The sequence below is a fragment of the Diabrotica undecimpunctata genome, chromosome 4 (assembly GCF_040954645.1).
Source record: "Diabrotica undecimpunctata isolate CICGRU chromosome 4, icDiaUnde3, whole genome shotgun sequence".
Taxonomy (NCBI): Eukaryota; Metazoa; Arthropoda; class Insecta; order Coleoptera; family Chrysomelidae; genus Diabrotica; species Diabrotica undecimpunctata.
This window is the reverse complement of record NC_092806.1, coordinates 74,033,426-74,046,184: the sequence shown is the minus strand read 5'-3', so window position 1 is coordinate 74,046,184 and position 12,759 is coordinate 74,033,426. Positions and strand designations below refer to the sequence as shown.

The 12,759-nt window shown below is 32.8% G+C and overlaps 2 protein-coding genes across 7 annotated transcripts in view; one reads left to right on the top strand and one right to left on the bottom strand.

Moving 5' to 3' along the window:
- LOC140439682 (homologous-pairing protein 2 homolog) overlaps positions 1-12,759 on the bottom strand; it is a 74,788-nt gene that overhangs the window by 28,829 nt on the left and 33,200 nt on the right. The window lies entirely within an intron of this gene.
- The window catches only part of sona (sol narae metalloprotease), a 382,088-nt gene that overhangs the window by 355,422 nt on the left and 13,907 nt on the right, over positions 1-12,759 (top strand). For all 5 annotated transcript variants that reach the window (XM_072529755.1, XM_072529750.1, XM_072529754.1 and 2 more), the window contains 3 exons: positions 3,371-3,497; positions 4,001-4,105; positions 5,804-5,901. In XM_072529755.1, the coding sequence (XP_072385856.1) occupies positions 3,371-3,497; positions 4,001-4,105; positions 5,804-5,901 (330 nt within the window). The remainder of the gene's footprint in view (positions 1-3,370; positions 3,498-4,000; positions 4,106-5,803; positions 5,902-12,759) is intronic.

Here is a 12,759-nt window from a genome sequence, read left to right as displayed (position 1 = left end):
CCTATCTCTCCAACCTCCCTCTTCTAAGCCTCTAGATTGCATTGTTTTTGTAATTTCTCTTCTCCAGGAATTTGGTGGTCTTCCCCTTTTCCTTCTTTCTGGCGGAACATACATTAAGGCTTTCTTTGGTCACCGCTCCTCCTCCATTCTCATCACGTGACCATACCATTGTAATTGCCTTCCTTGTATTCTATCTGAAAGAGTATCTCTAATTCCTGTACGGTTTCGTATTTCCTCATTCCTGATTCTTTCCATTCTCGATACTCGACATGACCTTCTAAGATAATCCATTTCCACAACGTCTACTTTATCTCGTTCATTCTTTGTCATCGTCCAACATTCGGCACCATATGTGGTAATTGGTTCTACAATTGCTCTGTATACGCGAAGTTTGGTATGCATCTTTATTTTATTAGACCACAGTAATGAATTCAGTATTCGGATGCATTTTTTCCCTTGGGTTATTCGGTTTTGTACATCTATCTTAACTCTGCCATCTGCTGATATGATGCTTCCTAGATATTTATACTGGTTGCAGCCTTTTATGACTGCGTTTTCAAGCCTCAGATCTGTGGTATTTCCTCCAATTTTTAAATATTCTGTTTTGCTTATGTTTACAGTAAGCCCCCATTTGGCATATTCCTCAAATAATTTTTGATTCATATAATTTATATCTTCCTCATCGGTTGCAACCACCACCTGATCATCTGCAAACAACAATGTATACAGAGTTTCTTGTCCCACTTCGATGCCCATAAATCTACATTTATTTCTCCAATTCCTCAATGCTTCTTGGACGTATATGTTAAAGAGTGTCGATGACAAACAGCATCCTTGCTTCAGGCCTTTAGTGACTTTAAATTCATTTGAGGTTCTGGTTCCAATTTTTACACAACTAACTGCATTTTCGTACAATTTATATATCGCTCGGATATACGTCGAATCCAATCCGGACCTTTTGAGGACCTCAAACATTTTCTTTAACGGGACACTATCATATGCTTTCTCAAGGTCTATAAATACCAAATGGGTCTCTCTACTTCTTTCGACACGCTTTTCAATTATTTGTCGTAGGATAAATATATTATCAAGGCAGGATCTCCCGGTATGAAAGCCGCTTTGTTCTTCAATATCTTTTATCTGTCTTTCAACCCTCTTCTTTAATATTCTGCCGTACAACCGGCCCACAGAGCTCGTCACACTAATACCTCTATAATTGGAACAGTCTCTTTTATTCCCTCTCTTATATATGGAGCTTATATAAGATTTATTCCAATCTTTAGGAATTTCCTGGTCTCCACACATACATTTATTGAAAAGGTCTACTATTAATTCTAAAAGTGCAGTCGGCCCATATTTAACCAGCTCTATGGGAATGTCTCCAGGCCCTGCGGCTTTTCCGTTTTTAACCTCTTTTAAGGTTTCCGTCAATTCAGATAATGTTATTATAGGGATTTCCTGCCTTTCGTCTCTGTTGTCTATTAATTCCCTTATCTTTTCCCATCTGTACTCTACTCTATCCTCTTTCAGCAGTTTCGTATAATATTCTTCCCATTCATTTAACTTTATGAGAGAAATGTTGTCTTCATTTTTCTCATTTTTCCTAAACTGTTTTAATGTTTTCCAAGCTTGCGCCACTTTTGTTCCATCCATAAATCTGTCCAGTTCATCACACTTAGCCTCCCAGTTTATATTTTTCGCCTTATCCACGTCTTTTTTAACTTCTCTATTCCATTTAGCGTATATTTCTCTGTCTTGAGGATCTTTGGATTGAAGCCATATGTGGTATGCTTGTTTTTTCTTGAGAACTTTCTCTTCTAGTTCCGTTGACAACCATTCAGGTTTTCCTTTTTTCCGATTTTCAACTTTTCCCAGTGCTTCATTTGCCGCTTCATGAATATATTTTTTAATTACCTCATACAGACTTTCAGGGTCCAAGTCCTTTGTTTCTATATTTTTTATTTTCTGAGCTATTCTAATTTTATATAAGAACTTTGTCGAATCTTGTTTAAAGCTTTCCAGGTTATATTTTATGTTTTCTATGGTTGTTCCTATGTCTGTTACTTCATCATTTTTGTGACTTGATTGTTCTCTCTTAAATGTCACCATTACTTTTGCAATAATCATATGGTGGTCACTTCCACATTCTGGCCCTCTAAACACCTTCACATCCTTCGTTTTTAGTTTAGAATCTTTACGATGAATGAAATAGTCAATTATTGATTTTAAATTCCTGGTAGGCTGCGTCCATGTAAATTTATGTATATTCTTATGGGGGAAGAAACCATTTAATATTTTCAAAATATGTGCCTCGCAAAAATCTATTAATCTTTGACCATTGTCGTTCAGAATGTCTTCTCCATATCTCCCTATTATTTCACTGTTGGAGCTCTTTTCGGTTCTTGCATTAAGATCACCTAAGATCCAAATTTCTTTCTTCTTATTAATTGTGGCTAGAACAGTTGTTAACTTGTTAAAGTACTCTTCCTTGCTGTCAACCCTTGAGTCATCCGTCGGTGCATATGTTCCAATTACCACTATTTCATGGCCATTTTTCTTAATTTCCATGAGGATAATTCTTTCATCTATTTCTTGCCATGATTTAATACATTTTTTCAGTTTCTGATGTATTGCTATAGACACTCCCCTTTTAGCTCGTTCGCTCTTTTCTACGCCACTATAGAAATGCAGGTATTCGTTTATCTTTTCATTTCCTCTTCCTTTTTTCTTTACTTCAGTTAATACACAGATGTCTAGTTTCATTTTACTCAGTTCACGGAAGACCTCCTCCTGTTTTGTCCTTATTCCTTGTATGTTCCAAGCACCCAAATTCATAATCCATTTTCTTTGCGAATTTCGTTTATAGTTTAATCCGTCCGAATTCCAAGGCTTTTTGCTGAAATTTTTAACTTTGATCATTTTTCCGAGTATCGAGGAGTTGGCCCGATGCCTCAACCCCCCAACTTGGAGGACCAGGGTTTTAAATCAGAGTATCCTTCTCTTAGATAAGTTGCCTTCTCTACGGCTTAGGAGTCCTATCTACCCCACCTGTTGGTCCGCGGGTGATATTTTATTTCCCACCTACCCGCCGGCCTAGCTGCAAACAGGCCGGTGAGGGCATTCCCCTATCCGCCACCTGGGGACGCGCTCTCTAGGGTTACAGGTTCCCCCTTTTGTATCCTTACTTTTTTGAATCTGACCTCCACTAACCATTTGGTTACCACTGTCTTTTAATAAACGATTTAGTGAAACTTTGATTGGAGTTGACTAAGGCCTGCGTTTAGCGCAATATAGCTTCTTATATGGTAATCGCACGATTAATCTTCTAAAAGGAAGTATTAATGAATATTTTTTTGTTCTTTGTTTACAGTGGTGATACGGCTACGTGTTTATACAACGCCCCTCATGAAGATGAAAGCTTACCGAGAGTGTTACCTGGAAAACTATTAACTTTAGATGCCCAATGTAGAAGAGATAGAGGAACAAGTGCTTGCTTTGTAAGTGCATTTATTTATTATAAATTACTTTTATACATTTCATTTTTAGTCATATACATAAGTTTTTTTTCTATTTTGTTTAGTTTTATACTTTATTTTCTATTAATTTTCTTAAACAAATAGAACTAATTAATGTTAGCTATATCTTCCTTTGTCCAATACGCTTGTACTTCTATAGCTTTATTTTGGCTTTATATTATTTTATAGGTTTTTCATTCTAAAATAAATTAGCTAAATATCGTTGCAATTTGAATGTACAAGCAAGAATTATCTTTATTCGATGATATATATGACTACCACAAATGAATCCATTCTCTTTTAGCTTATCTTCTCTTTTGTCTTTTCTTTTTAGCGTATTGTTTTAAAATAGCTTTTTTTAATTTTTTTAAATAAAATTTTATCAAAGCTATTATTATTTTTCTTCGCACAAAACTTAGAAATATTAGATACATTTACATTTCAAAGTGATCTATGTTTAAACTAATTATTAAATGTTTTTGCAGAAAGATGACCGAGTGTGTGCTCAACTTTTCTGCTTTGATGCAGGTAGTGGCTACTGTGTAGCTTATAGACCTGCAGCAGAGGGATCGCCGTGTGGAGATGGACAGGTAAATATATTTACAATTTAAACATATACTGTTTAATTAAATCCACTTCTTCACAAAGAAATCGGACACCTTCATATTTATAGCTCTAACGTTAATAGTAATAAGGAAAAAACATATTTATGGGACATATTCATACATGGGACAATTTGAAGAAACTAATCCTTACAGACGAAATATCGAATGCATAATTCGATATAAAAGAGGCCTGAAAGATGGATTTATTGTTACTGTAATAATAATCTGCGAAAGACTACAGAAGAACCAGTTACAATCTAAAATCTAAAATACAAATCTACAAATCTACAAATATCTAAAATCTCAAAAAGTGTTGGCACGACATCAATAATAGGAAAGATTAAATAATTCACTCGTGTAGAAGTTTCTCCTGCCATTAGAATCTAAATTTTGTTTGAAGTCTCGACTAAGTGGGAAACGAATTTGAAGAGATTTAATGCACATTATGTATTGCTTTTGATAAAAAAACCGTTATATGCGACAGTGTTATGTTAGGTGCATTTAATTAGAAGTGAGCACATTTAGTAAACAGAAAACAAATAAAACCTAATATACTCGTAAAAGGAGATTTGGTAGACTATGTACTACCATACGAACCATTCGTAGGTACGGATTTTATCTTTATGTTCGACCACACTCATCGATATATGACGAATATGGCATCAAATTATTTGAATGACATTGAAATCATACCGATGAATTATCTAAACCCCATAAATGGGACCTAAATCCTAAATCCCACAAAACAAGTCTTGACGAAACCGTTAACTCATTACACGATGTAAAAACTGTCAGGAACTGCAACGCGGTTTTCGAAGAAAATGAGAACAACTAGTAGTCGAGCAAATGAAGCAATGAACCTTCGAAAATCGGTGCAGTAAGACGAATTGAGATGCAGTTTGGTGTATTCGACTCGTGAGAGTGACAGGAAATTTTGTGAACTATTTTGTGAAGAAATGAAAAATTGCATTTGTGCATAAGAAAAATGCATTTCCAAACTGCATAGAGAATGAAAAATTTGCAACTAAGAAAATATCGATAGGAATGAGTTTAATTTTATTACTAGGTGGTTTTCGAGGTCGCTGAACAAGAATATGATAACGACGATGGTCCTTGAGCTTCATGAAAGCCAGAGGGAACCTCATCTCATGGAGTATGTTAATTTCATTCTAAATCAGTCGATAGTCGTAAATAATGGTTTTCGAAATCGCTGAATACAAATATGATAACGACAATGGCCCTCGAGCTACCTTGTGATCAGGGTTGGACCTCGTCTCCTGTAATTTTATGTTATGTTCATTCGAAATCAGTCGAAAGTCATTACTTAAAAGGTTTTCGTGGTCGCTGACCATGAATATTATGATGGCGATGATCCACAAGCTGCAATGCCCAGTGTGGACCCCGTCTTCTGAATTTTTATGTTATTTTTATTCGAAATCAGTCAACAGTCATTACTTGAGGGATTTTGGGGTTGATAAATATGAATATTACGACGGCAATGATCTCTAATGTATCTGGTGCCCATTGTGGTCCGCGTCTGCTAAATTTTTTTGTTAATTTCTTATTTACGATTGTTATTAACTAGAAACTTCCTTTCAATCTAATCTGATAATGTTATTTTTTTCATATTTTTCACATTTGTTAATGTATTAAAATTGTCAACAATTTCATATTATATTTCAGTATTGTCTAAATGGAAGGTGTGTTGCAGAACACGAAAACATAATCCCAGATTACTCTCAAAATACACCTTCTTATGTAAGAAGTAACTCAAGAACCTTGTAAGTATTGTACGAAAGTACTGTTTTTAATAAAAATATTTCTTTTAATTACTAAAATTGTTTTAAAATCTGAAGATAGTAAAATTTGTTCAGATCATTTGTTTTTCACCAAACTACAAGCAGACTTAAGGCTGTTGACCACGGTAACTCTAGTATAGTAGCGGTAATATAATATAGTAGAATGATAAGATTTAAAAGTTTTGATTGGTCCGGTTTAAGGTATAGTGCGGCGGCTGACACCTTACAGGGACCCTCCCTCTTAACGCATGTTTGCATTGATGTGTGATGTAGAATAGCTTTTGGAATAACTGTTGTTATTATTATATTTATTGTTAATAAAATAACTTAAACAGAGTTAAATATAAAATTAACGTAAGTATACAGTTCAAAATTATGAAAATGCAAGCATGTCCCCGCTCTTTTTTTATTTATTTGAAAAATCTAAAACAAAAAATCTTTTCATAGTCTTTTCATAATTACACTTGTTATTTGTCGGACTTAGTTAAAATTAAAAAAAACTTACAATAAAGTAAAAACTGCTTTGAAAACTCACTGATCCCCAACTTGGACCCAAACAGCTCACTAAGATGCCAAATACATCTTTAAAGAAAGCTGTACTGCAAAGCGTTTTAATGGAACATGATTTATATTTCGGAATGGAATTTTTTTCTTCCTTCCGTCAATAGTTGGAGGTTACTTTACAATGCTTTCTATCATTCCCGACAGCTCACTAAGATGCCAAATACATCTTCCAAGAAAGATGTACTGCAAAGCGTTTTAATGGAACATGATTTATATTTCGGAATGGAATTTTTTTCTTCCTTCCGTCAATAGTTGGAGGTTACCTCTCAGGGCATAAGGTTCCCTTTTCTGAGCTAGGAAATTGTAGGTTCCCTTAAAAAACGTAATCCTTTATCATCGACCTAGTGTCTTATTAATTATAATGTTACTTTCTCAAATTATGTAATTTAAGGATCCTCATCATGTGGCTAGTTCCAAATACTATATAGATGTAAGTAATAATCAAATTTTCATTTTAACAGTCAAAATTTTACTCCTTTTGTATTCATTTTTAAGTGGTTACACTTTTAGGTTTTTCACTGGGAATGATCTAATAGGATCGAAAGCGTTCTGAAAATTTATAAATTCATTTTAGATAATTTTTAACAAATTTTAATAATAAAGTTTTATACCACTGTACAAAAAGAAGTTTTTACTTCATTGTAAGTTTTTTTAAACTATTGTATACAGCCAACCACTGGAAATTTCTCTTTAAATTTCACATAAAATACTTATACTACCTCTTCTTGATGCGCTTATCTGTTTATCTTATCTGCAGCAGCATTCCAATCTTCTGCACATATATTCGTTCAAGGTGCAAGCTTCAACATCATAAAAAAGGACAGAGAAGACATAGCATCGCAGCATTTTTACTTTTATAACAAGAGAAAGGTTGTAGCACTTGAAGAAGGCCACATATTTCTGTTATTATGGTGCCCAGGTAGTTGTAGTACATCACTCTTTCTACTGGGGATTGGTTGACGTAGAGTTGACCTTCTGTTTTTCTTTTCTTGCTAATTATCATGAGCTTGGTCTTCTTTGCGTTTATATTGAGTCCATGCTGTTGACTGTAACACGTGATTTTGTTCATAGGACTTGTAGATCTTCTAAGCTGTCCGCAAATACTATGGTGTCATCTTATACGTTTACACTTACTAAAATATTTATACACTTAATTATTTTTCCTTCTTCCGTATTTGCTGAGTCGCTATTATCATTAAATTCAATAATAAATTTATTTCCACCATTAATGTGGAAGTGTCCAATCCTCTTATAGTATTCTTTAACTTTAATCACTTTGGCGATTCTTTTCTGCCAATCTTCTTTTGTTATATTAGATACTTCTTTTTTAATTACCTTTTTGTCAAATTTAAAAAATGTACGCGTCTTATACTTGGTTTTAATTGTCCTCAAATTAACTCTAGGATTGAAAACACAAAAATAGTGGGAAAGTCTTAATTTAGTGTGTCCATGCTTTTAAGTAATACTTTCTAGAGCGTGCAGTGTGTAAAACTTCAATGAGTTGTTTTTTTTTATAAAAATCTTCGAAATACAAATCATGTTCCATTAAATAGCTTTACAGTTCAGCTTTCTTTGAAGATGTATTTGGCATCTTAGTGAGCTGTCGGGAATGATAGGAAGCGTTGTCAAGCACTATTACACTGTTTGGGTCCAAGTTTGGGATCAGTGAGTTTTGAAAGCAATCTTTAAAAATATCAGCTTCCATATTCTTGCTTTGGTCAACGTTACAATTACTTTTAAAGCATTCGGAATCCATCCGAACTGCTTGACTTTATTTATTGTTTTAAATTTAAAGTTCATTTTCTTTATTCAATTTTGTATCCTATTTTGTATACAGTTGAAAGTTGAATTTCTGTTAAATCAGAAGTTGCTTATCCCAACAGTTTTTAATCGAAGCTGAATTTCTCTTATGTAGATTTTTGTATACATTAAAATATACTTGCTCTGTTTCAGAATTTAAATGCATTCGAATCTTCTTTACAGATACTATTTTTTCAGACTGGCACTGGCACTGGCACTTTTTTACAAAATCAGTGTTGTTATCATAAGCAATATTTACCACATTGTTCCACGAACGCCACATAACTGTTCAAAATAATTAAATTACAGTAAACAACATTTTACACTCTACCAACCAACTGCTACATCACTATTTAAAATAATTAAATTTCAACAAACACACCTAAACTCAGTAAGTAACTGTTCCCCAACTAAAAGCTAAAACGCTTCGCACAGACCGATACTAGTCTATGCTAACCCCGGTCAGTGTAAACAAAGAGGGGATCAAATATGTTCTGATCTTAAAGTGTTTCTACTATATTTATTACTTATACTATTAGCCCAGTCTGGTTATGCAAAAATCATCGATTTCACAGCAAAATTTTTCGCAGATATCTGAAGCTTTTAAGACATAGGTGGGGATTACTAGATGACGAATAGATGAAAAAGTACTCGTATTTTTACCTTGCGTTTTTTTTAACAATAATTTATGGTCACAGTTTGATTTTTTGTCCATAAGTTTTTTCCCTTATATTTTACATAAACAATATTTATATCATTCTTTTATATCACGAATATTTTTATTTTCCCGTTTTTTAAATTAAAATAGATAGATAATTTTTGGAGATATTTGCAAAAAAGCAGTTTTTTGCACTAATTTATAAATTTTATTAATTTTTTTATTAACAAAATAAAATGTTATTAATACATTTGAATATCGAGAAATTACCGTCTTTTAAATTTGTGCGAATTTTTCCCCCGATCGGTCAAATAATTTAAATGTTATTTAATTTATTTATCCCTGAGGCTAAATATTTAAACTATTGAACTTGCTCTATTAATGATGCTAGACACATTTAGTAAATTTCATAGGATTCTACTTACACTATCTCAGAAGTTAAATGCATATTGCCTTTTCATCGAAATTATTTACAAAATAAACGTTTGAAAAAGGGATATGTTTTTTACTTACAAACAATTGTAATAACTTCTATATTTTTTAAGCTACAGACTTGTACGTACAACCATTGGATAGCTGGTAAAAAAACTCACATTTAAAAAAAAACTATGAAAAATAGGAACGAAGTTGAGGACTACTTTTTAAAAAATCATATCTCCATTGTTTATAAACATTAAGAAGTAAAATTTGCAAAAACAAATTTTAAATGAAAATCTAAACTTTATATTGAAACTTATACCCATAAAATTCATTCAATTTTTCGAAACTTACAGCCCTTCGAAATAAAGGTACTTTCGAAAGATCGACGTAGGACAGTGGAGGGAATAACTGTTTCAGCGTTTTTTTTTTGAGATCGGAACTTCAAATTGAAACACGTAGGAAAAATTTACATTATCTCGGCTTCCATTGCAGCTAGAAGCCTCTTTTTTTAGTCTGGGGTAGCTCGTCGAAATATGAATAACAACATAGTTTTCACTGGCTGGGACATATGGGAAACCTCGGAAAAATTGAGTCCATTCGAAATTCACCGTAAAAACTTATTTTTTTTTAATTTGGCTGGAATAGTCTCTTGCAGTATTAATAATGATGACATAATTTTTACGCCCCCCGGAAATCTCGGGAAATCTCGTAAAATCAACCTATGTGATTTTTCCAACGTGTTTCAATTTGAAGTTCCGATCTCGAAAAAAAACGGAACTGAAACAGTTATTCCCTCCACTTTCCTATGTCGATCTTTCGAAAGTACCTTCGTTTCGAAAGGCTCTAAGTTTCGAAAAATTGAATGAATTTTATAGCCATAAGTGTCAATATAAAGTTTAGATTTTCATTCAAAATTTGTGCAAATTTTACTTCTTAAAATTTATAAACAATGGAAATATGATTTTTTTAAAAATAGACTTATAAGTAAAAAAGCATACCCGTTTTTCAAACGTTTATTTTGTAAATAATTTCGATGAAAAGGCAATATGCATTTAACTTCTGAGATAGTTTAAGTAGAATCCTAGAATCCTATGAAATTTGCTAAATGTGTCTAGCATCATTAATAGAGCAAGTTCAACAGTTTAAATATTTAGCCTCAGGGATAAATAAATTTTAAACTATTTGACCGATCGGGGGGAAAATTTCAAAGACGGTAATTCCTCGATGTTCAAATGTATTAAAAAAATTTAATTTGGTTAATAAAAAAATTAATAAAATTTATAAATTATTGCAAAAAACCTGTTTTTTGCAAATATCTCCGTAAATTATTTATCAATTTTAATTTAAAAAAACGGGAAAATAAAGATATTCTTGTTATAAAAAAAATGATGATGATAAATATTGTTTATGTAAAATATAAGGGAAAAAACTTATAGACAAAAAATCAAATTGTGACCATAAATTATTGTTTAAAAAAACGCAAGGTAAAAATACGAGAACTTTTTCATCTATTCGTCGTCTAGTAACCCCTACCTATGTTTTAATAGCTTAAGATATCTGCGAAACATTTTTCGACCTTTTTTTTAACCAGACTGGGCTAAAAATACACAGTCACTGCTGGAAGTCACGCGTAGTAACTAAAATGCTTAACGTATGCAGATACGCTTTAAAAGGAATTTAATCCCTTAAAATATATTTATTTTCTGACTGTCCATCATTTTTGCGTCAGTCTAATTGTTCGGTCTGTCGCTGTATATTTTTGGTTTTCCAACAAAAAATTTATGATTGAACAATGTCTCGTAAATGCTATATATATATATATATATATATATATATATATATATATATATATATATATATTGTTGTTTTTGTAATTATATGTATACTGTTTCTCTACTTAAAAAAACATTTTTTTGTTACATTTACCTATGTACATATATTAATTTATCGGAATTTTGTAATTTAAAAGATGTTTAACCCTGAACTGGTGAGGTGGTGCCATAGACGACCCCACCTCTACCAAATATTGGTGATATCTCAAGGTTACGGTTATCTATCGCCAGACTCGTTTAGGAATGCCTCGTTCAAGCAGTTTTATGAGAGCTGTTGCGACAAGAGCCTCGTGTGAATTATTATTTTACTTTTATTTCGTGTTAAATATTTGCTGGGGTACGTGAAGGCACCACATCACCGTAAGTGTAATTTTTTTATTTTGTAGATAATTATGTAATTACTGTTTTTTGTAGAAAAATGGCTAGTGAGTCATCAAAAAAAGTATCCTACAACGATCCCAACTTTGAGGAGACTGTTATGAAGTGGTTTAGCGATTTAGATAGCGATACAGAAGAGGAAACAAATAATGTAGCAGAATTATACAATTCTAATTCCGACACAGAGCAAAGCGAAGGTATCAATGATGAGGATATAACGGTAATGGAACAGTCTTATTCTAAGAGTAGTGAAGAATAACAAGCAACTAATGAAAGCAGAACCTTTTATGGGAGGAACAGATACAAATGGGCAAGAGAACCTGCTCAGAGAACTCATACAAAAACTCCTGTTGCCAATCTTGTCAGGCAACTTGCTAGTCTCAAAGGTAGTGCGAGGGCTTTAGAAAATCCAACACCACTAACTCTTTGGCAGTGTATCTTTACAGACGATGTTCTCTTTAAAATAATGAGAAGGACAAATGAAAAACTGGCATAGTCTTTAGGCCACAGACGGAACTGGGAGGGACATTCTTCGGTGTACAATTGCACAAAAAAGAGAGGAGACAGCAGCAATATCATGGATTTTCAGTAGAATTGTTGAAAACTCTAAAGAAAACTACTGCTTGAATGATTTGGCTTATATTGACGAAATACTTATTGGCTTTCGAGGTAGATGTAGATTTAAAGTATATATGCACAATAAGCCTAATAAATATGGCACACAAGTATGGCCTTTTGTGACGCTCGTACATAATATCTATTCAACGCGTATATTTATTCGGGAAGAGGTAGTGATGGTAAAGAACTATCAATAGATGAAAACCAATTATCAGTTCTAACTCAAGCTGTTTTGCAGTTAAGTAAACCGATCTATGGTTCTAATCGAAATATAACTACAGATAACTGGTTCAGCTCCATTCAAGTTGTTGATAAATTATTAGAGAAAAAGTTAACTAACGTTGGAATACTAAAAAAGAATAAAAGGGAGATACCTATTGAATTCCTGCCGTCAAAAAATAGAGCTGAAAACTCATCCTTATATGGATTTACATCTAATAAAATACTTTTGTCTTATGTTCTAAAAAAGAATAAGGCAGTTATAATGATTTCTTCCATGCATAGAAACAAGGCTACTGATGCTGACACTAGAAAAGAAGAAATAATTTCCTTTTATAACTCCACTAAAGA